We start from the raw sequence: 24,789 nt of genomic DNA, 5'->3' as shown, positions 1-24,789 counted from the left end.
TTGTAGGAGAATTGGTTGCTGTGGGGAAGAAAACTCCACACATTTGGTAAAAACAGAAGTGATGTGGGTAAAAACAGTTCAGCTGCTCTAAGTCCTCTTTAATACTGAAAGTGGAATACATAAGTATCATTAATGATAAAAAAAAGAAAGAAAGAAAGAAAGAAAGTACAATTATTTATTTAAATATTTGCATTTCCTGCAGGTGAGAAATGAAATATATAGCCAGGAAATTTCTGCGTATTATGCTTATAGATAGAGAAAAGTACTTCCACAAAAAATACTCCGGCAGGGAACTTGATTTAGTACTATACATAGCAACAAACTAATAGGAACTGCCCTTAGACCATTGATAAAGCATTGTCCCCAAATCGAGCCTTCCTGCAAACAATGCTCAGTAAAGCCAAAAAGCTGAACACGGACTGTAACAGTGACATCTGCTGGATACATGACAATGCTACAAAGACAAATGAGAATTTTAAACTGGGCTTCCACTATAGAAAAATACTGTTCTTCAAACTCCTAAATCAAAGGCAAGATGTCATGTTCCTGACTTCAAGAATCACTGTTTTAATCACACAACTTAAAAGTGGCTAAGGAGAACACCTACCAAACAGGTTTTCTGGGACTAGCATGGATTTAACATGACAGCACCTCATTACCTTGATCAATACAGTGTGAGGCTTACAGAATGCATCCAGCAATTCCCCACAGAAGCAGATCCCAGACAGTAAAACAGAGACTCCACAGCAGTGAGTTCTATATCTGTCATTTCGATACACAGTTATCTCAAGAGCTTATCTAGGGCTTCCCAGGTGGCGCAGTGGTTAAGTATCCGTCTGCCAATGAAGGGGACACAGGTTTGGGCCCTGGTCTGGGAAGATCCCACATGCCGCGGAGCAACTAAGCCCATGCACCACAACTACTGAGCCTGCGCTCTAGAGCCCGTGAGCCACAACTACTGAAGCCCGCGTGCCTAGAGCGCGTGCTCCACAACAAGAGAAGCCACTGCAATGAGAAGCCCGTGCACCACAACGAAGGGTAGCCCCCGCTCGCCGGAACTAGAGAAAGCCCGCACATAGCAACGAACACCCAACACAGCCAAAAATAAATACATTAATTTAAAAAAAAGAATGCATTAAAAAAAAAGAGCTTATCTAAAACTCTCAATATACTTAGGGAAAAAAGTATTTCTTCTAATTAAAACATACACACACACACACCATGTATAACTATACAAGCTATGAAACCTCCCAAAATAAGGCTTCCAGGCATTTCACCACTGGGATGACCATCCCCAAAGGAAATGACAGTCAAAGACCACACCCTCACCTTTTGTGTCTTTGACAGTATTCTTTTCAGCATAATGCTCAGATCTCCTCTTTCAAAGAGGAGAACTACCTATAACCTTCAGCAAAAATTTTGGGGTTCAAGCACTGTGCAAAAGACTGAAGTTAACAGCAGATTGGGTCTCCTTCCTTGGTTCAGAGAAGGGAACTCCAGAAGGCGTGACCAACGCTCATCACCTCATTATGGAGGTATTCGCCTTACCGTGCTCCCCTGCTCCATTTCCAGGCTATTCCACTTGACTCTTTAGTCCCATTCTTGGGCTAATTAGTTCTTCCTTTCTGGCCTAGGAACCTACATCCACTCCTGTGTTCAGGTCAAAACATTATTCATATAAGGGTAGAGTTCAATCAGTAGTATGTCCATCTGTGGGATTATTCCTCACTCCCTAATACTTAATCCAATGTCTCTTCTCTTCCCCACATAGCCAGCCTGGGAAGGATTTTTCACCTTCCTTATCTTGCTCATTTTCTCTTGCCTCATCTCCAGCTATGAAGCCTTTCCTGGTAACCCTGCCTTTCCTATAGAATCTTGCTAAGCTGCTCTCTTTTTATTTCTTACCAATTTCCAACTTTCTATATGATAAAATGGAATCACTTCACTCAGGACAGGAAAATTCATTAAGAAGACTAACAACTCCTCCAATTAGGTTTCCCAGTTCACTGTTGATGAGTGTGAATTCAGTTTCACCACCAATCAGCAAAAGTGGGGAAGCATTTCTCCACCAAGGCCCCACACAGGAATGTATGGTCTTGGCTTCTTCTCTCTTTTTCTCAGAAGATACTTCTTTCACTGAGATAGGTATTCTCTCCATAGAGTTGAGGCTAAGTGGAAAGTTGAGAAGAATCCTGGTTTTCTCTGTTAGCCTGGAGCTGATTTAAGCAAATTACCTCTGGCCGGGTTCATGGGCATCTCACGGCAGTTGTGTCTCTGGTTTCTCCCTAGGAATTTACTTGCCCTCTCAGTCTCTCTTTACCGTGCTTCTTTTTTAATGTCTTGAGTTTTTCACCAGTTTTGCCCAAAGCACTGCATTAGGCCCAGCTGAAGGGCCTTCTCCCTTACAGGCTCTATTCCAATGCCTTTACTCAGTTCCCTTTTTAGAGGCTCACAACATTTGTAACTTGCAAGTCAGTAGTTGGTTTAAAAAAATTTTTTTGGCATGTCAATCATACATCAATAAAGGTTTTTTTTTTTTTTAAAGTCAATGGTAAGTCCTATTGTCTTTAAGACACTTGAAATCTTCAACACTCCCAATTAACATTTTAACATATAACCCTCAGTCTATCCTCAGCAGTACTCTCCCAATTCATAATCTGTTTTGAAGAAAAGGAAAAAAATTTGCCCTAATCGCAAAGCCTTCCCCCTAACCTCTTCATCAAGTGATCTGCAGTAAATGTCCAATCTTGACCATCACAGATAACCTGCCAAAAACTCTTCATGTAGTATTAAACATAAACATACCTAAAACTCAATCTATTTAATATGTTATGATCATTCATATACCAGCAAGACAAGCATAATATTAAACAAAAATAGTATAGTTGAATCCAAAAATAAGAGTAGATGGAATAGGGAGGGTGGGAGGGAGATGCAAGAGGGAGGGGATATGAGGATATATGTATACGTATAGCTGACTCACTTTGTTATACAGCAGAAACTAACACAACATTGTAAAGCAATTATACTCCAATAAAGATGTTAAGGAAAAAACAAACAAAAACCCAAACAAACAAACTAAGAGTAGAAAAGCACTGATCTTTATCATAGGGTTTTAAGTATAACCCCCGCCCCCATGAGGAACTTCATTGTTATTGGAAGATTCCTTCCACCAGTGAAGTTTCTTTACAATAAACATAGGGTCAATGGTTCTTTCAGATACTTTTGGCTGGTGTCCCAGAATTTAATTCATGCTCCTGAGTCCAGGAGCTCTAAGGGTTTGGGAAAAACTGAAGGGCATCCGAATTAGTGACATTATAAGAAAGGATACGGACCATTCATAATTTTTATTAAATTGACCAGCTCATTCAAGCTCTGTCTAGAAATGTCCCTCAGAAAAACTTAAGAGAAATTCTGTTACATCAGCTATTTAGCATCTACTGCCTGACTACAGTCAACTGAATCTTTCTGAATTTAGTCAAACTACTCTGAGTTTACAAACATAAAGCAAACTGAGTCGATTCAGCAAAATGGTTTGTCTATAGAGATACAGACGGAGATATAACCAAAGAATTAAGGATAAGAAAGATAAGATCTAGACTCTTCCTTCCATTTCCAGGGCTGCTAACTGACATAAATTGTGTTTATTTCCAGTATGAATTAACAGTGGACATGGTGAATATTTACACATATACATATAATTCCAGTCTGGTTATTCATTTAACAGTCCAGACCAGGCACAAATTAAAAATGTTTACCACCTTTTATGTTTCTTTATTTTCATATCTATTTATGCAGCCATTCATTCATTTCTACTAGACTTTTTTTCCCATAGGGGTTAGGGATGGCTTACTTCAAGGATACATACTTAACATTTTTAATTTTGTTATCTTAAAACAGCATCTGTTTTATTATTATTTGCAGCACATTTCTATCACTGGACAGGGCTGATATTATATATAGCCTTTCCTTTAGAGCTAGTACCAATCTCTCCACAGTATTCTGCAACCATCATTGTACTTATGGAATGCAAAATATTATTAACCCTATGACTGACTTCTCTACTGTTCCTGTACCCTTTCAAGAAAGTATGTCCCTAAACACTTTGGCATGACCCAGGTGACTTTAAATGGCTCTACTGCCATCTCCACTGAACTTTGACTTTTCTGGTGATGCACCTTTGATAACAACCAGCTCTATAAATTAATAACCACAAAGGTCCTTTAACAATGCTGGAACCTGTTTAGTTGGCTCTCCTCTAAGGAGCCAAGGGAAATATATTTCTATTTGTATCTGACTTTTGGGATTTTCCACTGTCTGTCAGTTTAAAGTCTGTGGGAGGCTGACAGAGAAAATTAACAGCTGGCTAGAAAGAAGAAAAGTATTTTTATGACTAAAATCAACCATGCTGGGGAGGAAAGGGCTGGCCAAACTCAATAGATTACAAAAGCAATCCTTTATCCAGAGTGGTTGTCCCAGGGTAACTCAAGTGTCTTGTAATCTAATCCCTGAAGATTTAAACACTCTCACTTACCTCCTAATCATTCACCTCCTTTGTTGGAAAAGCAAAAGAATCTGTATATTTTACAAAATTGATGGCAAGAAGCCCAGAAACTATGACATAAATGTACCACAGAGTAATATTTGAGCCTAGGGTAATAAATATTTTCTGTCACCTCTGGCATATATTTAATAGAGACAGCCTGTATCTAGTATGATAAGGGTAGTTCAGTACTTAGAGCTATGGCTAATAATGTGCAACTGTGTGCCATGGAGAAGCAAGTGACTGCGAGAAAGTTGAAAAGGTTTAAATTAATTTGTTTGGGGGCACAAGGAACTACTTGCATAAATATACTCCTGCGGCTTGGGGGTAACCTACATATTCCTATACTCCTATGACACAATTCACTCTAATGGCTGGAACAACCCCAACTCAGAAAAGGGCAGCACTGTCTAGGTGTTTGTTATCACAGCTGGCGTGAACTGATGACAGTGACAACAATTCACAGGCACGTGGCACTTACAAGGGTACTTATATTTTAATGTTCATCTCGCATCTTATTAAAATGGAGATTCTGATTCTGCTGTTCTTAATTGGATCTGAGAGTCTGCGTTTCTAACAAGTCTTGTGTAATGACAATGTTTCTCATCCGCGCATCACACTTTTGAGTAGCAAGACCTTATAACATGACCAGCATGGCATTTGAAAAGCAAGTGTCCAGCCCCAAGTTAGAACATTCATATCTTCACTCACATTCACCCAAGAATATTAACACTTGAGATTCTTTCTCTGCTGACAATCACTCACCTTGTCAGTGAACCCTATAATCCTGAAGCAATGCTGAATTGCTTCAAACTGTCTTCTGTAAGACTCCTTGGAAGTTATGTCGTGCATCACCCTTCCGGTTTCATCAGATATGTACCTACAGAGAGTATGACCAAACAGAATGAGCACTGACTTGGAAATGGCACCCCAAATACCAGGGCATCACTGGGCTCCTTCTTTGCAAGGGTATTTCCTTACAGTGATAAAATAATGCTGCACATGCTGAGTAAAATGGCTGCAATTGAGTCTTTGAACTTTCTAGAAAATGCAAAGGGAGATGTAGTTCCTGCCATCTCATATGGGCATTTCAGCTAAAGGGACTGAGTGTCCAGTTAGGAGAACAGCTCTATTTTCAAGTTTTGCCCATTGCTAATTGTATATTCATTAAAAATTAACAACTAAAACCCCTGACACTTACCTAGGAGGCTTTTCCTCAGGAAGTCTGAACTCAGAAAGTTTCTTTTGGTGGTAAAGGCCAGCATAAATATAGTAAAATATGTGAAAATTTTTCTCTCCCCTGGAAAAAAAAAAAAGGAAAGGGACATTACTAACAACATATTCAGGGCTTCCCCACTCCAAGTAATTTATATAGTTTCCTTTCTGTGCAAAATATTATTCTGTAGCAAATTTGCATTTACAGGCAATTAAATATGCTACTTCCCAATTACAGAATAGCAATAGTGATAGGATTAGTATAGTAATTGCCACAATGTCACACTATTAAACACACTTATGTTTACTATATGCAGAAGGAGGTTTTAGAGAATGGAACATTTATAGGTAACAGCTCAGGTTACATATGTTTAGAGATCTTTCCAGAACAAATGACTACGCGCCTGTGCCACTCGTCTTCTGTTTGTAGCCCATGTTGCTTCAGAGACAGTGATGTCCAGCTTAGAGAGATCAGCCAAGCTCCCTACTTTACTGAAGCCCAAGACAGGAAGCAGCTAGCCAGGTGTACAGCAAGTTAGGGAGGGGAACTGGTTGCAGAACAGAGGTGACTACTCTCTCAAACTTGTATTCTTTCAAATATGATTCAAAATGGCATGCATCCGTCCCCTGGTCTCCTGCTATGCACCCTCTTTTAGGCCACCCTGGCCAGGGTTCTTTCGGATGTGTGCTGCTCTCAGCGTGGTCTGTGGATTACTGTCAGCTTATGATTAGACAAGGAACTAGAAAGTCTATGTCTAGACATTTTATAGCAAGTGATATTGCTATGACATCTAAGAGTATGAGAATTTTTCTGATAATACATTTCAATTTCATTTTACGAAAGTATCGGTTCACAATAGATTGTGAATTACCATCGGGTTGGCCCAAAAGTTCGTTCGGATTTTTCCGTAACATCTTAAGGAAAACTCAAACAAAATTTTTGGGCCAACCCAATATTTTTTGAAAAAGCTAGTCTTTCAGCAAAGATAGTTTGAAAAGCCCTGCTCTACATCCCTTTCTCTCCTTTGGAGGAGGTCATTCTCTTCTGTTGATGCCCCAGGATTTTCTCAAATCCTCACCTTGGCCAACGTAGCTCTGTGGAAGAAATCTTGTCTTCCTCTACTCCTTGTCCCTATCTGTGACAAGGGCCCCACGCTTTTCTTCAGCATCTCCTGGATATCCTAGTCTTCCTCTGGTTGTTTATCCTGTCCAAGCTCTTCTGATACATTCTTAGCTCTGCCCTGTGTTCTAGATGTCTCTACTTGCCATTTCTCACCCATTTGTTCACTCAACTAATAAGCTTGTTGAGTGCCAAGCACGGCAGGCACTGCACTAGGTGCCAGGGATACAGGGCTCAGAGGATTCATGCCCTCTGGAGCTTCCTTCTAGTGATGGAGTCAGATGAATCAACGGGGAAACTGGTGATGAGGGCTTTGAAAGAAACAAACAAGGGACTGAGATGAACAACGCTGGGGGATGAGGGCCACTTGTGTCAAGTCAAGGGAAGGACTCTGGAAGGAAATAACACTAAAGTCAAACTTGGACGCATGAGAAGGGACTGGAGGGAGCTACAGAGAGAAGGGGGAAAGCGCTCCGAAGAGAGCGAGCAGCGTACACGAAAAGGCTCTGAGCGTGATACCCGTGTAGAACAAAAGAACGCTGGTGAGAAGCGGGTGGGCGGGTGGGCAGGGTCAGCCCACACAAGGCCTTGTCAGGCCAGAATGAGGATTCTGTTGATTATGCAATTAGAATTCTTTGAAGTGTTTTAAACTGTAAGTGTGTGACTAGACTGTAAGAAGTTAAGATGGATGCAAGGAGACCGATTAGGAGGATGTGGTGAGACAGTGAGTGACTTGGACAGGGTAATGGCAGGGATGATGGAGAACAAGGGTAAGCTTAAAGATATGTTTTGGAAAAACAACTAAAAGACTGTCCGGATAGAATGAATGAGGGTGGTGAGGGAAAGGGACCTGGAGGCTGCCTCCCAGTTTTCTACCTTGAGTATCTGGTGATGGTGGCACCATTCACTGAGACGGGAAGGCCTTTACAGGGCTTCATGAACCGGTATGCCCCGCATGAATGCCATTTGTTCTTCAGCCTCTGGTAAAAGCGTGGGCATTGGCTGAGCCATCGTGGTCCTACCTTCCTACAGATTTTTGCAGATACTTCTAGTACTCAATTCCTCCAAGCTTTGCCTACCGACATCCATCTGGTTGCAGTGACAAACATCCCAAGATCTTAGTGGCTTAGCTCAACAAAGTCTTACTTCTTGCTCAGAGTACTTGTCTACTGAGGGTCACGGTGCAGGGGGTGGGGGGGCTGCTCATCAGAGTCACTGGGCCCGGGCTGACGGAGCGGCCACCATCTTGCACTTTGCCAGCACTCTGCAGGGTCTTTCCATTAAACGCTCATTTGCCAGAACTGGTCCTATGACCATATCCAGCCACAGGGTTCCAAGAAGGAGAATCCTACTATGTGCTGGAGGAGGACAGAACCAGAAAGGTCAGACAAACAGAACTTGCACAGGTCCCATCTTCTCCTCATCCAATGTCTTCAGTCTATTTTATCCATTAGTGCTATCATATTGACTAAATTTAATAATAATAATAAGTTATGGTTTATTAGGTACCAATTATGTTTCAGATTCTATATTTGGTAAAAATCACATATTATCTCATTTAATTCTCATAACAGCCCTGTGAGGTTGGCTTTATCATGTCCTTTTTGCATACAAGGAAAGTAAGGTATAAGGATACTTATATTAATAAGTGACACAGCTGTGACTGGAACCCTCTTCACATTTTCCTTATAAAAGACCACTTTACATTTGAACACAGAAAACTATAATTTCCATTCTCTCAGAGGTAGCTCCCTAAACTTTAAAATCAACCTAATTTGGGAAGAAACAAGTAGGGACCTCATAAAAATTAATCAAGACACCACAGGGAAGCTAAAATGACTGACTCTAGCCTTCTGTACATTTGTTTAATTTTCATGTCAGTCCCTATTTTGTGAGGAAACTGCAGGTATATGATAAAAGAAGATGCTGGGGTTCTGAACCTAAAACAAGTCCTGTGGGTTCTACTTGCACAGTATCTCTCAGATGCATCAGCTCCCCTGCCTCCCCATCTCCACCGCTACCACCTCAGCGCAGGCTAACATTCCCTCTCACATGGATCTGAAACCAGCCTCCTAGTGGTCTCAATGTCACAACTGTACTTCTTGCATCTCCTCCACTCCATTTGCCACACTGAAGCCAGAGCCATTATTTCATCACATCAAAATGCAAGTTGGTTTTTGAGACTCCCCTTCTTGAAAATGTTAAATGGTTTCCTATTACCTTTAGAATAAGGTTCAGAAGAACTGCCTTTAGAATAAGGTTCCTCAGCCTGGCTCCCAAGCCCTGCATGATCTGGCCTCAGTCTTGTCTTTGCTCCTCTCTCCCTCCTCCCCACTCCTGTCCCCATCTCATCTCGTTGGCTCACTCCTAGTGATCCTCAGATTCAACATCTCTTACACAGGGAGCCCTCTCTTCCTGGACTAGGTCATTGCCCTTTCTCCTGTTTTACCTCAGAGTACCTTACTTTGCTTCCTGGTACTTAACACACTTGGTCTGCATTTATGGTTTTTTGTGCTTAATGCCTGCGATTCCCCTGCCACCCCCTCACCCCTGTCCCTGGCCGCCCACCCCTCTTCCATCCCCTATCCACTCCAAGCCCCATGAACACTGGGACCTTGTCTATTTTGTTCACTCTTGCAACTCCAACAGAGAGCACAGCACTGGCACACAGCAGGAATTCAACAGATAATTTCTGATTAATGTATGAAGGGAGCCATGCCCCTGAGGAAGTCTGGTGTCCTGCAACAGTAATAACAGTGGCTAACTCTCTGATCACATATACCAACCCACATACTTTTTAAAGTCATTTTATATAAACAAGCTCACTGATTTTCACAACAAACCCATGAGGTAGGCTCTAGTAGCATCTCCATTTCACAGATGAGGCACAGAGAGGTTAGGGGACATACCCAAGGTCACACAGTCAAGGTCAGAGCCAGCACTTGAACCAGGGGCAGTCCGTGCTATTGGACTATTGCTATACTGCTCTTCTTAAAACAAAAGTTTTTTTCCTCTCTCAATCTAGGGAAAAAATGAACATGTGGAATATTCTCAGTGCTTTTTTTTTGATAGACAAGCTCAACTTTAAGGGACCTAATGATCTTTAAAAGTAACTGCATATTGTTAAATTCTACCTGGTATAACAAACTCAAGAGGAACGGGCATACCTATCCCAATGTAATCCCACCCAGCCCTTTCTACTCTGCTTGTAAACATCTTTTAGGTTAGAAGTCACCACTTATCCTTTGCTTAAATAATTCCTTGCTCTTGGGGAGGCTGGGGGTGGGGCTGGGGGGCAGGGATGCTAAGAACAAGGGTGAACGGAGCCATGAAAATTCCCAAAGCCGCCCGGTCTATACTGCAGCGCAAAGCCAGAGCGAGAAAATAGTGCACCTACGCTGCCTGTTTTATAACTCTGGATTTTTCAAGGAGATATTCAGAGATTCTTGCCCCCATCACAGCTCCAGTTGGTGTAAACATCATTTCCAGATATTTTCCAAAACGGCTGGAATTGTCATTGATGGCAGTGCATGCATTTCCAAAGGCTTCCACCAGAGAGTTGACTTGCAGAATTTTCTCTCTCAAGGTCTGATTACTTGCCTGTGCCAAACAAGAACAGTCAGGAGGAGCCTCCAGAAACACTACTCCAATAGAGCTGCCACGCAAGGTCCACCCACACCACCCAGCCCGCAGATCTCACATTTATCCTCTGGGGGAAAAACTCCATTTGGGGAAATTAGCATCAATCACCAGCATTGTTTTCTCAGATGAGCATTTCCCCAGGTGTATAAGCATCAGATGAGGCTAGATTAGGCCATTAGTTTTTACAACCAGCTACACTTCTCTTAAAGTTCTTGACAGATAAAATGCCTGAAGAGCTTAGAAAGAATTTTAAATAGAGAGATCCCATCACTTTTCTCAGTTATTCACTATAATATTCAATAAACCTCATCTGTAAAAAATACTCTTAAATTTGTTCTTAGTCTCATAATACACTAATTCTGAGTATAAGCAACTGCTAGGGTATTTTTAAAGCTATACGTTTGATGTCCATTTCACCAAGCTGAAAATTTCCATTTCCCTCAACTTGTGTTCAGAGAGTTCCATTTTCCAATCCTTTAATCACCTTAGTGGCTCTCCCTGCTCCTGCTCCTAATGTTTAACCACTTTTACTACTTAATGGCTGAATGTTTGTATTACATTGAAAACATGAAAAATTAATTGCTGATAATCTAGTAAATTGGTGCTGGCATTATTTTCTTCACTATGTGAAAGGTGGAGGACATGCTGACATCTTAAGAGGCCTAGCGATCAGGAGGTGAACATAATAAAGATGGAATGTTTCTATGTAACCCCTAATAACAACCAGTATTTCCATCATTTAGAAAATACGCAGTCTTCTAACCACGATACAGAAAGCAGGTCGTCAATACCTTTCCCAAGAAGGTCAAATGCTGAACTATCAGGTGGGCGCTTTCCGTCTTCCCAGAGCCACTTTCTCCACTGATGACAATGCACTAACACAGAAAATGAAGCGTTGGTGAAGAATTCAAAGCACAGTAAACACCCTGTGTGCTCAGCTATGGTTTTCATATAACATCCACCACTGTACACCTTAAATCTTCACTGAGCAATATATCTTAGGAATCTTTCTATTTCAGTACACCGAGAGCTTCCTCAACCTTTTCAGTCGTTTGTCGCTCGCTTATACAGATGTACCATAGTCTATTTAACCCATCCCATGTTGATGGATACTTGAGTTTTTCCCAATGTTATTACAAACAATACTGCAATGAATAACCCGATACGTAGGTCATTATATTTACATGCGGGTTCATTTGCAGAATAAATTCCCAGAAATAGGGTTGTTGTACCAAAAGGTAAACACATTTATAAGTTTGATAGATAATACCAAATTGCTTTCCTAAGGACTGTATCAGTATATGAAAGTGTCTGTTCTCCTGCACCCTCACCAACTGGCTATGTTGGATTTTTGCCAGTCTGATAGGCAAAACATTGTATCTCGGTACAGTTTTAATTTGCACTTCTTTTATTATGAGTGAGATTGGGCATCCTTTCGTAAGTTTAAGGTCATTCATATTTTCCTTTTTTTGTGACCAGTCCATATTTTGCCTTTTTTTAAAATATATTATTGGTCTTTTATCATTTGTTTCTAGGAGCTCTTTATGTATATATAAAGGAGATTAGTGGGTGTGGTATAATAAAAAAACATATATTTGGTCTTTGTCTCTGGTTCCTGGCACTGAGCTCCTAAAACCCTTGGAATGTCCTGAATGACAGAGTGATGAGAGCATCCTTTGTTATTCACAGACAAGTCCCTTTCAACCAAACCTAACTGCTCACCAAGTGGTTCAAGGTGGAGCCCAAGATAGCTTCAGGATGGGGGCTGGTTACTAAAGAGCCCAAACACATGATTTAGAGGGCGGGAAATTTCACCCCCGCCACCCCAACTTCTGGGGAGGAGAGAAGGGCCAGAGACTGACTGAGTCATAAAAACTCTTGAACAACAAGATTCAGAGAGCTTCCAGTGGGAATATGTCGCAGGCCTGGGAGGATAATGTGTGGAAGCTTTACTCCACTTTCCTCCCTGTATCTTGTCCTATGCATCTCTTCCATTTGGCTGCTCCTGAGTTGTATCCTTTATAAAAACCCAGTAAACCTAAGTAAAGTGTTTTCCTGAGTTCTGTGAGTCGTTCTAGTGAATTATCAAACCTGTGGGGGGCTGTGGGAATCCCTGAATTTGCACTCAGCCAGGAGGAAGTGTAGGTACCCTGGGTACCCCATTCACAGCTGGTGTCTGAAGTAGGGGCAGTCTTGTGGACTGAGTCCTGAACCTGTGAGGTCTGTGCTAAATATGGATAGTTCGTATCAGAATTGAATGGAACTGAATTGTTAGACATCCAGTTGGTGTCAGGGAATTGGAGAACTGGCTGGTGTTGGTAAAGACACACATTTAGTGTCAGAAAAAAGATAACACAGTGGGGTAACTTTTTAACTTGAGAAACACATATATTGCTCTTCATTTCCTTCCTTTCTATGAATTCTATGGACATTTCACAAGTCTCTGGGAAAGGTAAGAATGTGGAGAAGCCAAGCTTCTAACACATAGTGAATCCAGGTACTCCATTTCGTAACTGGCACTATTATAATTTCAATCAGCTCCTCAGCAAATCCAAAGCTGGGACTTCACAGGTCTCAGGAAATATACACATTGTGCTTCTCTCATAAAATTTTCCCACCACATTAGATTGTTTCTATTTCAAACAGAATAAAGACAGAAGGGAAAACACACATACTGAAAGTAAAGGAAGGGTCAAAGGTTGGATATGCCACTGCTGTGAATCAGAGGTCCAGAAAGTTAAAACGTATGGGTGAGCTTTGTGTTTAACTAGCACTGAGTTTAAGATTTGTTCAGTCTTTACCCAATTCATCACAATTTCTAGGCAGCTAAACAGTGTGGTGCAGAACCACTATCAACCTGTGTGCAGTATTTCATACAAAAAGGACTGGACCATGAAATTTCTGAGACCTTCATTGGAAAGAACTTCATGTCCATCATTCTCCATCCCATTTTTATGACAGTCATTGCCATGTCATCAGGTTTGTGTTAGCTCTATGTTCTTATATTCATATTAGAATTATCCTTATTATATTTTACCAGGGGAAATGAGTGCCCTTGATAAGGACGTTTCACATTTCTTGAAAAGCGTTTTCACATTTTCCTGCTACTCTGGCTTTATCACTGTTCCTGTTCCACTGAGCTACTATTTTACTGCCTATTTCCTTGAGTCAGCAACCAGAATGGAAAGTTTTTAGGAAGATTTAAGAGCTGCAGAGGAGGACAGAACACATCCTACTGTGGGACTTGGTGGGGAAGGGCAGTAAGTTCTTACCTGGTCTTTGTTGAAAGTAACCATGCATTGGTAAGCAGCATCTGCTGATGCAAATATGTGGGGGGGATTTGAGGCACGTTTCACTCCATGATAAAGTCTGGAAAACTGAAAAACATTAACTTAAAGAACTCTTCTAATGTCCCAGTACCTTTTGCCCACAAAACCAAGGCTTCGTCACTTATTAGGGGAATTGTGGCATCAGGGAGGCTGTAGAGCTGAGGCTCTGGAGTCTATAGAGCTGACTTCAAATCCCAGTTCTTCACTTACTGGCTTCCTAAGCTTGTGGAAGGGCATTAACTTCACTATGTCCTCATCTGCCAAATAGGCTTAATAATATTACCTGTCACACAGGTTCGTGAGAGATAAACAAGGTAACCCAATGCCTGGTATATGGTTAGCTGTTTTGTTACATATTAACTTAAAAAGTTACCCCCAAAATGTAACAATTCCATCTGTGTTGCATTATTATCTTCAGTTTGGGGTATGTACACCCCTAGGATGACATAATTTTTTTCTCATTTTTTCTCCCTTTTCATTTTCCCTTGAGATTTCACATTTCCTATGAAGGAGCCACATGCTCATAAAGGATCCCTTACCTGTGGAGAGTATATGTTTAGATTCTGGAAGGGGTTTAAGGCAATTAAGATGTCTCCAACATATGTATAAATCAGTAAGTCCACATAACGCTTCTGCAACTGATGAATAATTGTATCCTAAGAAGAGGATAAATAGTACTGAGAGTAAACATTATTTCCAGTCAAGGGAGAGATCCTAAAAATAACAACAAATGTATTCTTACAAGAATATTTTTCTCTAAAACATTAAAATAGTCCATTTAAGTCATACCCTATTGATTAGGATCCTAATCATTAGGACCCTAATGATCCTAAATGCAGATATTTGCCTTGAAAAAAGAAAAAATTAGGAATATGCTAAAAGAATTCGCCCACTTAGGACTTGCTAAAAGACTCTGACATATGCAACAAAGATTTTGTTTGTTATTATGAAAAACATGTCTCACCCAACCAAAATGTTCTATTTAGAATTTGATTTAATAGGCCATTCCTATTAATAAAGTACAGACAAACTGTAACTTCATTTCTCAAAGTATTACACTTAAAATTTATGTGGTGGGAATGCAGAATTGAACACTTTTATATCACACTTTAGTGATTCATGCTTTGCAGTTAAGGGTCCCCAGAGTTAGAATCAGCAGAAGCAGCTCCAGTGCAATTAACAGCTCTATTAAACATGCGTATTTTAAATGGGGATTATCACAGTTTCCAAATTTAGAATTCAAGCTATATTAGCTTCACTATTTCCCTAAATGAAGCTCCTCTTTATGAAGAACAAACAACTATCTTAATTTAAGGGTTAAGGTGCACTTTTCTATAAACAGAAAATAATTTCAGCTGATCTAGTACATCATTTAAGCCTACCATATAAAGGCCTTTACGGGAAAAATCCAAATCCTTTTCTCTTCATCATTTAGGACATTTGGGGGACTATAAATGCACACAACACCGGACCATAGTCACAGCAACCAAACGTTCCTGAGCTTCACCCCAAGGCTATACAAACAATTAAAGTTTCAAGTGACCTTAGGAGAATATCATCTACAACAGAAAGGTCACACCACTCATGTGAAACAAATGTCATTGGTGAAAATTGTCTACTAAATATTTAGTACCTCATCCAGAACCTCGAGATTGACCAAATCATCCTCAAGGCAGTATTTTTCTGCATCTTCCACATGATAGGGTCTTCTGGTATGCATCCTTTCATGCCTAGAGTTTATCCAGAGAATATTAGCACTAAGGCAGTAAAAAATACAGCAAACAGTAGGCCACAAGAACAACGCAGCCACAGTCTTACCACACAACGTGTTCAGAGACTTCAGAGAAGGGACAGGACGAGCAAGTCCAGTCCAGGTCCCCAGCTCTCTCCCCATCACTGCAGGGCTCCCAGGGGTAAGGGGAACTCCAGAGCTCAAGCCTTCCGCTGTCATGAGGAGCACAGCCAAGTGGGCCCATCTAACACTTATATCTGCTTTTCTTATGTGCCAACCACAGCACTTCCTTGCATTGTTTTCTGTTCAGTGTCAGGCATGTAATTCTCACTAGGGTACTTCCCTTGAGGTCCCCTCCTGCTGTCCACCAGTACCACCCCACGTGTCTTGAGAAATTTTTAAAACTACAGAAAACTTCAGAGAATAATATAGCAGATACCAACGAATCAATAAATGCTTACATTTTATCTTGTTTATTTTAAAGCCCTTTGGGAACCATGTTCCATCCCACTCCCCTTTCCTGAGTGACCGCTATTTCGTGGGTATCCTTCCAATTTAAAATTATTGGTCATACACATATTTGTACCCATAATACACAGATTTTGTATGTTAAATTGTAAAAATGATATCATACTGGTGGTTTCATTTTGCAAATTTACTTTTTTCCATTCAACATCATGATTCCCCACCCACCCCTTCTCCCATCTCTCTCTCTCTTTCCATATATATATATATATATATATATATATATATATATATATATATATATGGACCTGTGATGATACTGGGCATAAAAGGTGACAGGGGTAGACACACACACATACATACATAGAGAGAAAGACAGGGAACGAGGGAGAGAAAGAGAGAATGAGAGTGAGTGAGCAAGTGACTGTCACTTTAATCACTGGGTAATATTACATCATATAAATATGTACCAATTTCTTTACCCAGTCTTGATCAACATTTAGGCTGATTCCAACTTTTTGCTATCAAAAACAAAGCAGCACTCAGTATCTTTATGTGCATCTCCTTGTGTACATATGTGAGATTTTCTCTTGGGAGTGTACTCACCATTTAAAAAACTTCCTGCCTATTAAATTAAAAGTTACTTCCTAATCCCTATTATTGATAGATTTGAAGAAGAAGTATTTTAAGCATGGTATTAGTCATCTCCAGTGCTAGAACCAATTTTGCTGCTAATTCATATAAAAGTCCAAAGAGCTGAAACTTAATTTTACTTAATAATGTCAAATTTATAACCTAAGCATTTTAAAATTATTATTAGACAGAACAGTTTATTCATCTGTATTCTAACATATTAGTGATGTCAAAGAAAAATCATATCTGTTTGAAAAACAGCTTTTTTAAAAAACTCAGAGCTGCCTCTATCTAGCCACTTTGCCAAAGAAAACAACAGGAGGGTACACATTTCTGGCCAAATCCTCTTCACATAAAACCCAAGCATTTTTTTCCTTTGAAGTTCACCATAAAACAAAATATTGCAACATATTTTTAATAAATTAAATTCTCATCATATTAAATTCAGCTAGTTTATCTCCTTCCTAAATTTATATCTTGCAGTCGTATGAAATAGTCTATGTTAGAGTTTATTTCAAGCATCTTTTGACAAAGAAAGTCAGGAATTTTTAAAAAATCCACAGCTCTGGTTCGGGTCAAGATGAAGTAAGTACTCTCCATTCTGTCTCCACATTGAATGCAACTAAATACCTTGGACAGAATGCATGGTACTCTGAGAAGTATATGGTAACAGGCTGACCGGGGGAATCAGAATTCAAAATATCACTGAGTCAATAGTGAGTTTCCTGAGATTTTTTTTTTTCTTCCAGTAACTCCTGACCTGGACTTGAAGTCAGCCTGAACTGTATATAGGGATGTCAAACTGCACGCTGGATGACATTTTTACAGCCAACTAAAAATGGAAGCATTGACAAACCTCACTTGCAATATCACAAATAAATAAACCCTAGTAGAAAGTCGTGACTATAACTGTGAACATGTACAATGCAATACCACCAGGATCGAAACTGTCATCTTCTGAACCCTGAAGAGCTTATCTGTATATCTATCTAACAGATTTAACCTCCAGGAATCATGCAGATGCTGTCCGCAAATCTGAGCTTGCAAGGTATTTCCACTCTGATACAGACCACTTCATTTTCTCACTCAGGGAAAAAAATATATTCCAGCCCTATCTCAGTATTCCCCAACTAGTGTTCTTCTGAAACTGCTACCTGCTTCATTTTCCTGCTTTGGCTATAGTGTTTGGAGAGAATGAAGAGAAAAAAATTATTTATTCCAATTTTTATCTTTTTTAATTTACATTATCCTAGAGTCCATATATTTATTAAAAGTGTTACATTGTTTTATATTTGTCTATTTTTAGTTAAAATTAATCAAAAGAAATTTGGTTTAAATTTTTTTACAGTTTTCTTGAGTTAAATAATTTGTTGTCACCAGTAACCATCAACTTAAATTTCCTTTAAGTTCACATGCTCCACCTACTGCCTTACTTGAGAATAGCATCTATTATCAATTTTTGCTGAAGAATTCCTTGTTTAATGTGAAAATTACAGATTTCCAACTAAAAACTTTGGATTGAGTATTCCAAAGCTTAGAGGAATGGAGAGATAGGTAAATGGTTGGATAAAGCAAAAGGCATTCTATTAAATTAAGAGTATATGGTAAGGTATTATAGTTTTGATGATTTAGAAGATATTTTCAAATCCCAACAAAGTCTATACTGCTTTTTGCTAGATTTTCTATTTGTTTTCATGAAGCCCTAAGTATGTTGTCTGCCAAGCCTGGCTTCCCAGACAAATGGAGTTTGGGGGTTAAAGCTTAGAGAGGATGAGACTCAAAGCCCTGGCTTAGGCTGGTTCTTGGAGTTTGGTTTTGGTGTGGTGTGGGGCAGGTAGTGGTGAGAAGGGTTGACCTAAGGATCCAGGGATCAGGAAAAGGGGAAACTGGTGTCTGAGTCCCCAGTTCAAGTAAGGTGGGAATGAGGGCAATTCTGAAACATCAGGTCTAAGGCAATGGGCGGAGAATAAGAACTGGATCTGAGGAGTGGGTGAGACAGAGCCAGAGGTGGAGACTGGGAGCTCCCCTAAAACAACAGTGGGCACAAATGAGACAGAGGATGGGGGATTTTTGGAATGTCTTAGGTCCAGCCCATGAGGGGGGAAAGAAGCTGTAGAAGGTACCAGGTTAGTTCAGACACTGGGGGAATAAAGTCCTAAAGTGCTGTTGGCTTCACTATAATTCAATCTCTATACCTGCATTATGGTTAAAACCATTTCTGGGAGTTCTCTTTGATATCTCATCACTGGGCCTGCAGACTTCTTTGTTTGAGCTGCTGGCCCTATGAATAATATTGACAAAATATTATATATTTTGTCCAAAAGTGATTCCTTAATCCCTTAGCCTGTTCCTGTCTGTCAACTTTGCCTGTGGAAGGAGTAACATCCATGTAGGCAGGTCCACACCGGGCTGCAGGAGCTTCACGTAGGTATGGCAGGAGGCATTCTTCCCTTCGTGCCCAACTATGTTGAAGAACAAAGAATAGAAGGAAGGCCTCTAAATTATAATTCAAGGGTAGGAAGGAAACAAAATCTTTATTTTGTAAGAACAGCTGGTTCTTATTAGTTGCCCATTTTATACACATCAGTGTATACATGTCAATCCCAATCGCCCAATTCATCACACCACCACCCCACCCCCTCTTGGTGTCCATACATTTGTTCTCTACATCTGTGTCTCTATTTCTGCCTTGCAAACCGGTTCATCTGTACCATTTTTCTAGGTTCCACATGTATGTGTTAATATATGATATTTGAAACAAAATCTTTTAGTCTAAAAATGACAGGGGATGTGCTATTGAGAGGTGAAACTCTGCCCTGAAAAATGCCTGATGGTCTTTTAGACGGTCGTCCTATGGCAGGAGGACCATTGGGAAGGCCACCTCTACCTCCACTCCTCTACACTCAGGATCAGAGCCCTTTCCTCCATCCAAGAGTGGAACCAGAAGGAGTGGAAAATGACTAACACTCCCACCGGATTCCAGATAAGTAAGTAAAATCTTTTGGGGGTGGAGAAAAAAGGAGTAAAGAAAAGGAGTAAGGGAGAGGGTCCAGGCTCAAAGGTGGTGGTCCTCAAGAGTCTAAGACAAAGGCTTCTGAGGCCATGTACAAAGCTCAGGAACAAGTTGACAATTTGGATAGATTAGAGGAACCATTCCCTTATCACCACATTCAATGGATCTCATATAGTAAGGAAAATGTTACTCAAAATTGGGGATAGAGTACTATTACTCCAACAAAGGTAGTGATGTTGAATATTTCTTCCAAATCATTATTTCCATTTCAGTATACCTCTTGATAACAGAGTGGATGAAAGAGAAACTTTTTACTATAATCACATAATCATGGACCTAGCATGAGAAAAATAATGGCAAAGCATCTAGGTGTAACACCATCCTACTGAGATCCAAATATGAGTAAAGTTACCACCTAGATAACTTTAACTACATGAGCTCGATCTTGATCTGAAATTTAAGCTTATATCTATCAAACAAACATTATAATACATAGATTAAAAAATACAAGAATTATTTGGGTGGAAATCTCTATAGTGTCTCCCTGTTTTTTCATCCAAGCATTGTTTTTGACCAGAATTTCAATAGATCAGCATCTTATCAATTATATTAAGTGTATTTGATATAGCTATCTTCTCTAGGCAGCAAGAATCAGTGACACCAGCAGAAAATTAAATATTAATTCACTCATTCAGTTATAGATAGACAGAGATAGATAGCAGATTACATCAGGGTATGGATTTATTTCTTGTCTGTTAGGAAAACAGGAAAATCCTTAACCTGCTATGTGGCAAGCATCTTCAGCACTTGATGAAGTAATCATTCAAAAGTCATTCATTTGCACAGGATTCCAAGAACCCAACAGTGTATGTAATGTGATGTATGTGTATATATGTGGTGGGGGGTGCATGTTTGCAGGTAAAAGAGGAAGCGAGTGAGCAAGACTTACTAGGGAAAGCTCAGCAGTGAAGCAGTGACAAATCTGTTTTTAAGGGCCACTGCTGTTGGTTGAAAAGAAATCAGAAAAGCTGAGGTCACTGTTTTAATCAGCCTCAGGCAAATTGCAAGGGTAGAATCAAAATCCATTAAACAGAGCAGGGAAACAATCAGCAACTTAATTGTTCTACCAGTAATACTTGGTAGTAGACCCTTGGCATTTGAGGGTTTAACATTTGTGGTTTCAGCTAGTCCCAAACCACCCACAGGGGAACAAACAATGTGCTGGGTTTTGCAATTTTCCTGAGGCTAGAAGTTGAGTCCATGATGGGAGGTTGGAAGGTGGGAGTGGGTCAGGTCACAGCACAGCCAACCAGCGCTTTTCCTGCCTCTACTCTAATTGCAGACAGAGGTTTTGCTCTTTTCCCACTAACCCTTGTGAAGTGATTTTTTAAAAAGCATGTTTTCATGTCGACGTCTCTAACTTTGATAGTGACATGATATACCAGATAATATTGATGAATTCAGGGATTTGCAAAAGTGATTTGGGGAAAAATTCCTTTTGAAAGTCAAAGAAATGGGAGCTGATGTAAAGGAAATGACCAAATTGTTTAACAGCATCCCTGACAGGTTAAGTAAAAATGTAGCCCTAAACTATTGCTCACAGAATATTAGGGTTATGTGACTTCCTTTGAGAGTCAGCCTTGGATGCATAACCTCTCTACTGTTCCTGAGTCGAACATATGCTATAGAAAAATTATAAGTTACTGGAAAAACTTAAATTCCAATGATTTCACTCATTCAATCAGCATCAGGAAATGGTATCAAATCTCAAATAGTACAGTGTCATTTCTCCATAGGTGCCTCATATACATAATGTGCAATGGGAATGGATCACAGTCTGGCTGTCCCAAGAAACTGCACCATTCAGAAGAGCTAGAACACTTACACCAGGAGAGGAGCGGTGGGGCCTCACCACTCAAGCTCTTCTTTATACTGTGAATGAAAAATATTGGCTGCCTTACCAGTGAACAGAGGATGTGCAGCCATCAAGCCATCACATTACGGCATCTACAGAGATGAGTTCTGCGGGAACTGAGGATGGAAACAGGATGTCTGATGCCCCTCATTTAGCAGTCAACTGCTGCAGCCATCCAGCAACTGTGCACCTTGAGGAGACTCAGGATGTGAAAGCACAGGATACTGGCCCCAGATAGCTGAGGTGCATATGGAAGGAATGATTCCAGTGAGCCCAGACTCTTGCATCGTCCCATATACAGAAAAGTGCTAAATTCCTTAACTTGAGATATCTGGTTTTCTTTAAGTAACAATCAACCACCTGGTCTTTGCTGCAAAAAAACTCCTACATATCCTGGCTCCCTGCCTTGCATCTTCAGAGCAGTCTCCCAGAGTTATCTGAGACGCTGTGTCCCAGGCTTAAGCCCTCAGTTTTGTCCACCAAATAAAACGTAACTCTCAACTTTTAGGTTGTGCATTTTTTTTTTCAGTCAACAATACACAGTACAGCTTCTGCTCTATTGTGAATGAGCTCTCCATGATTCCTAGCCTTATTCCTGAATACGTGTCTATTTCCTTATCATAGCTGGAATGGACCATTTCCTCATAATGTTCCTGCCTCCTTCCACCTTCCATCCACTCGTGGTGGGGGGGTGGGGTGGGGAAAGGAGTGCCCTCCTTGCTCCCCTCTGCCTTTTTCCATCCATTGTTCTCCCTAACCAATCTCTCTCTTTTAAAAGTTCATATCACCCTCTCGTACCATCTTCTCCAGTACTTGACCCCCATTTTCCTTTCTCTCTACTCCTTCCCCTAATTCCAGTCTTTGGTTTTCCCATACCCTACCAATCACTTTGTTAATTCTTCTCACTTTCTAATTTCAAGATTCCTCTTTGTCAATTCTTTAAAAACTTTTATTTCTCCTCCACTGAAGTTGTCCACAAGTTCAGCTATGACTAGTTCCCAATAATCTCTCAAAAGTTCCCAAGGAGATGAATATAGATGCAAAAATCCTCAACAAAATACTAGCAAACAGAATCCAACAAGACATTAAAAGGATCATACACCACGATCAAGTGGGATTTATCCCAGGGATGCAAGGATTCTTCAATATACGCAAATCAATCAATCTGATACACCATATTAACAAATTGAAGAATAAAAACGATATGATCATCTCAATAGATGCAGAAAAAGCTTTTGACAAAATTCAACACCCATTTATGATAAAAACTCTCCAGAAAGTGGGCATAGAGGGAACCTACCTCAACATAATAAAGGCCATATATGACAAACCCACAGCAAACATCATTCTCAATGGTGAAAAACTGAAAGCATTTCCTCTAAGATCAGGAACGAGACAAGGATGTCCACTCTCACCACTATTATTCAACATAGTTCTGGAAGTCCTAGCCACGGCAATCAGAGAAGAAAAAGAAATAAAAGGAATACAAATTGGAAAAGAAGAAGTAAAACTGTCACTGTTTGCAGATGATATGATACTATACATAGAGAATCCTAAAACTGCCACGAGAAAACTGCTAGAGCTAATTAATGAATATGGTAAAGTTGCAGGATACAAAATTAATGCACAGAAATCTCTTGCATTCCTATACACTAATGATGAAAAATCTGAAAGAGAAATTATGGAAACACTCCCACTTACCATTGCAACAAAAAGAATAAAATACCTAGGAATAAACCTACCTAGGGAGACAAAAGACCTGTATGCAGAAAACTATAAGACACTGATGAAAGAAATTAAAGACGATACCAACAGATGGAGAGATAGACCATGTTCTTGGATTGGAAGAATCAACATTGTGAAAATGACTATACTACCCAAAGCAATCTACAGATTCAATGCAATCCCTATCAAATTACCAATGGCATTTTTACTGAGCTAGAACAAATCATCTTAAAATTTGTATGGAGACACAAAAGACCCCGAATAGCCAAAGCAGTCTTGAGGGAAAAAAACAGAGCTGGAGGAATCAGACTCCCTGACTTCAGACTACAAGACAAAGCTACAGTAATCAAGACAATTTGGTACTGGCACAAAAACAGAAACACAGATCAATGGAACAAGATAGAAAGCCCAGAGATAAACCCACGCACCTATGGTCAACTAATCTATGACAAAGGAGGCAAGGACATACAATGGAGAAAAGACAGTCTCTTCAATAAGTGGTGCTGGGAAAACTGGACAGCTACATGTAAAAGAATGAAATTAGAATACTCCCTAACACCATACACAAAAATAAACTCAAAATGGATTAGAGACCTAAATGTAAGACTGGACACTATAAAACTCTTAGAGGAAAACATAGGAAGAACACTCTTTGACATAAATCACAGCAAGATCTTTTTTGATCCACCTCCTAGAGTAATGGAAATAAAAACAAAAATAAACAAATGGGACCTAATTAAACTTCAAAGCTTTTGCACAGCAAAAGAAACCATAAACAAGACGAGAAGACAACCCTCAGAATGGGAGAAAATATTTGCAAACGAATCAACGGACAAAGGATTAATCTCCAAAATATATAAACAGCTCATTCAGCTCAATATTAAAGAAACAAACACCCCAATCCAAAAATGGGCAGAAGACCTAAATAGACATTTCTCCAAAGAAGACATACAGATGGCCACGAAGCACATGAAAAGATGCTCAACATCACTAATTATTAGAGAAATGCAAATCAAAACTACAATGAGGTATCACCTCACACCAGTCAGAATGGGCATCATCAGAAAATCTACAAACAACAAATGCTGGAGAGGGTGTGGAGAAAAGGGAACCCTCTTGCACTGTTGGTGGGAATGTAAATTGATACAGCCACTATGGAGAACAGTATGGAGGTTCCTTAAAAAACTAAAAATAGAATTACCATATGACCCAGCAATTCCACTACTGGGCATATACCTAGAGAAAACCGTAATTCAAAAAGACACATGCACCCCAATGTTCATTGCAGCACTATTTACAATAGCCAGGTCATGGAAGCAACCTAAATGCCCATCGACAGACGAATGGATAAAGAAGTTGTGGTACATATATACAATGGAATATTACTCAGCCATAAAAAGGAACGAAATTGAGTCATTTGTTGAGACGTGGATGGATCTAGAGACTGTCATACAGAG

The 24,789-nt window shown here is 40.0% G+C and overlaps 1 protein-coding gene across 1 annotated transcript in view; it reads right to left on the bottom strand.

Annotated features, from left to right (window-relative positions):
* The window catches only part of MYO3B (myosin IIIB), a 375,922-nt gene that overhangs the window by 191,441 nt on the left and 159,692 nt on the right, over window positions 1-24,789 (bottom strand). The window contains 7 exon segments of the mRNA XM_036857648.1: window positions 5,309-5,423; window positions 5,745-5,843; window positions 10,276-10,478; window positions 11,312-11,395; window positions 13,793-13,897; window positions 14,389-14,505; window positions 15,483-15,579. Of these exon segments, the coding sequence (XP_036713543.1) occupies window positions 5,309-5,423; window positions 5,745-5,843; window positions 10,276-10,478; window positions 11,312-11,395; window positions 13,793-13,897; window positions 14,389-14,505; window positions 15,483-15,579 (820 nt within the window).

Source organism: Balaenoptera musculus, chromosome 7 (genome assembly GCF_009873245.2).
Source record: "Balaenoptera musculus isolate JJ_BM4_2016_0621 chromosome 7, mBalMus1.pri.v3, whole genome shotgun sequence".
Taxonomy (NCBI): domain Eukaryota; kingdom Metazoa; phylum Chordata; class Mammalia; order Artiodactyla; family Balaenopteridae; genus Balaenoptera; species Balaenoptera musculus.
Note: the sequence above shows the minus strand (reverse complement) of the source record. Positions and strands in the feature narration are given on the sequence as shown.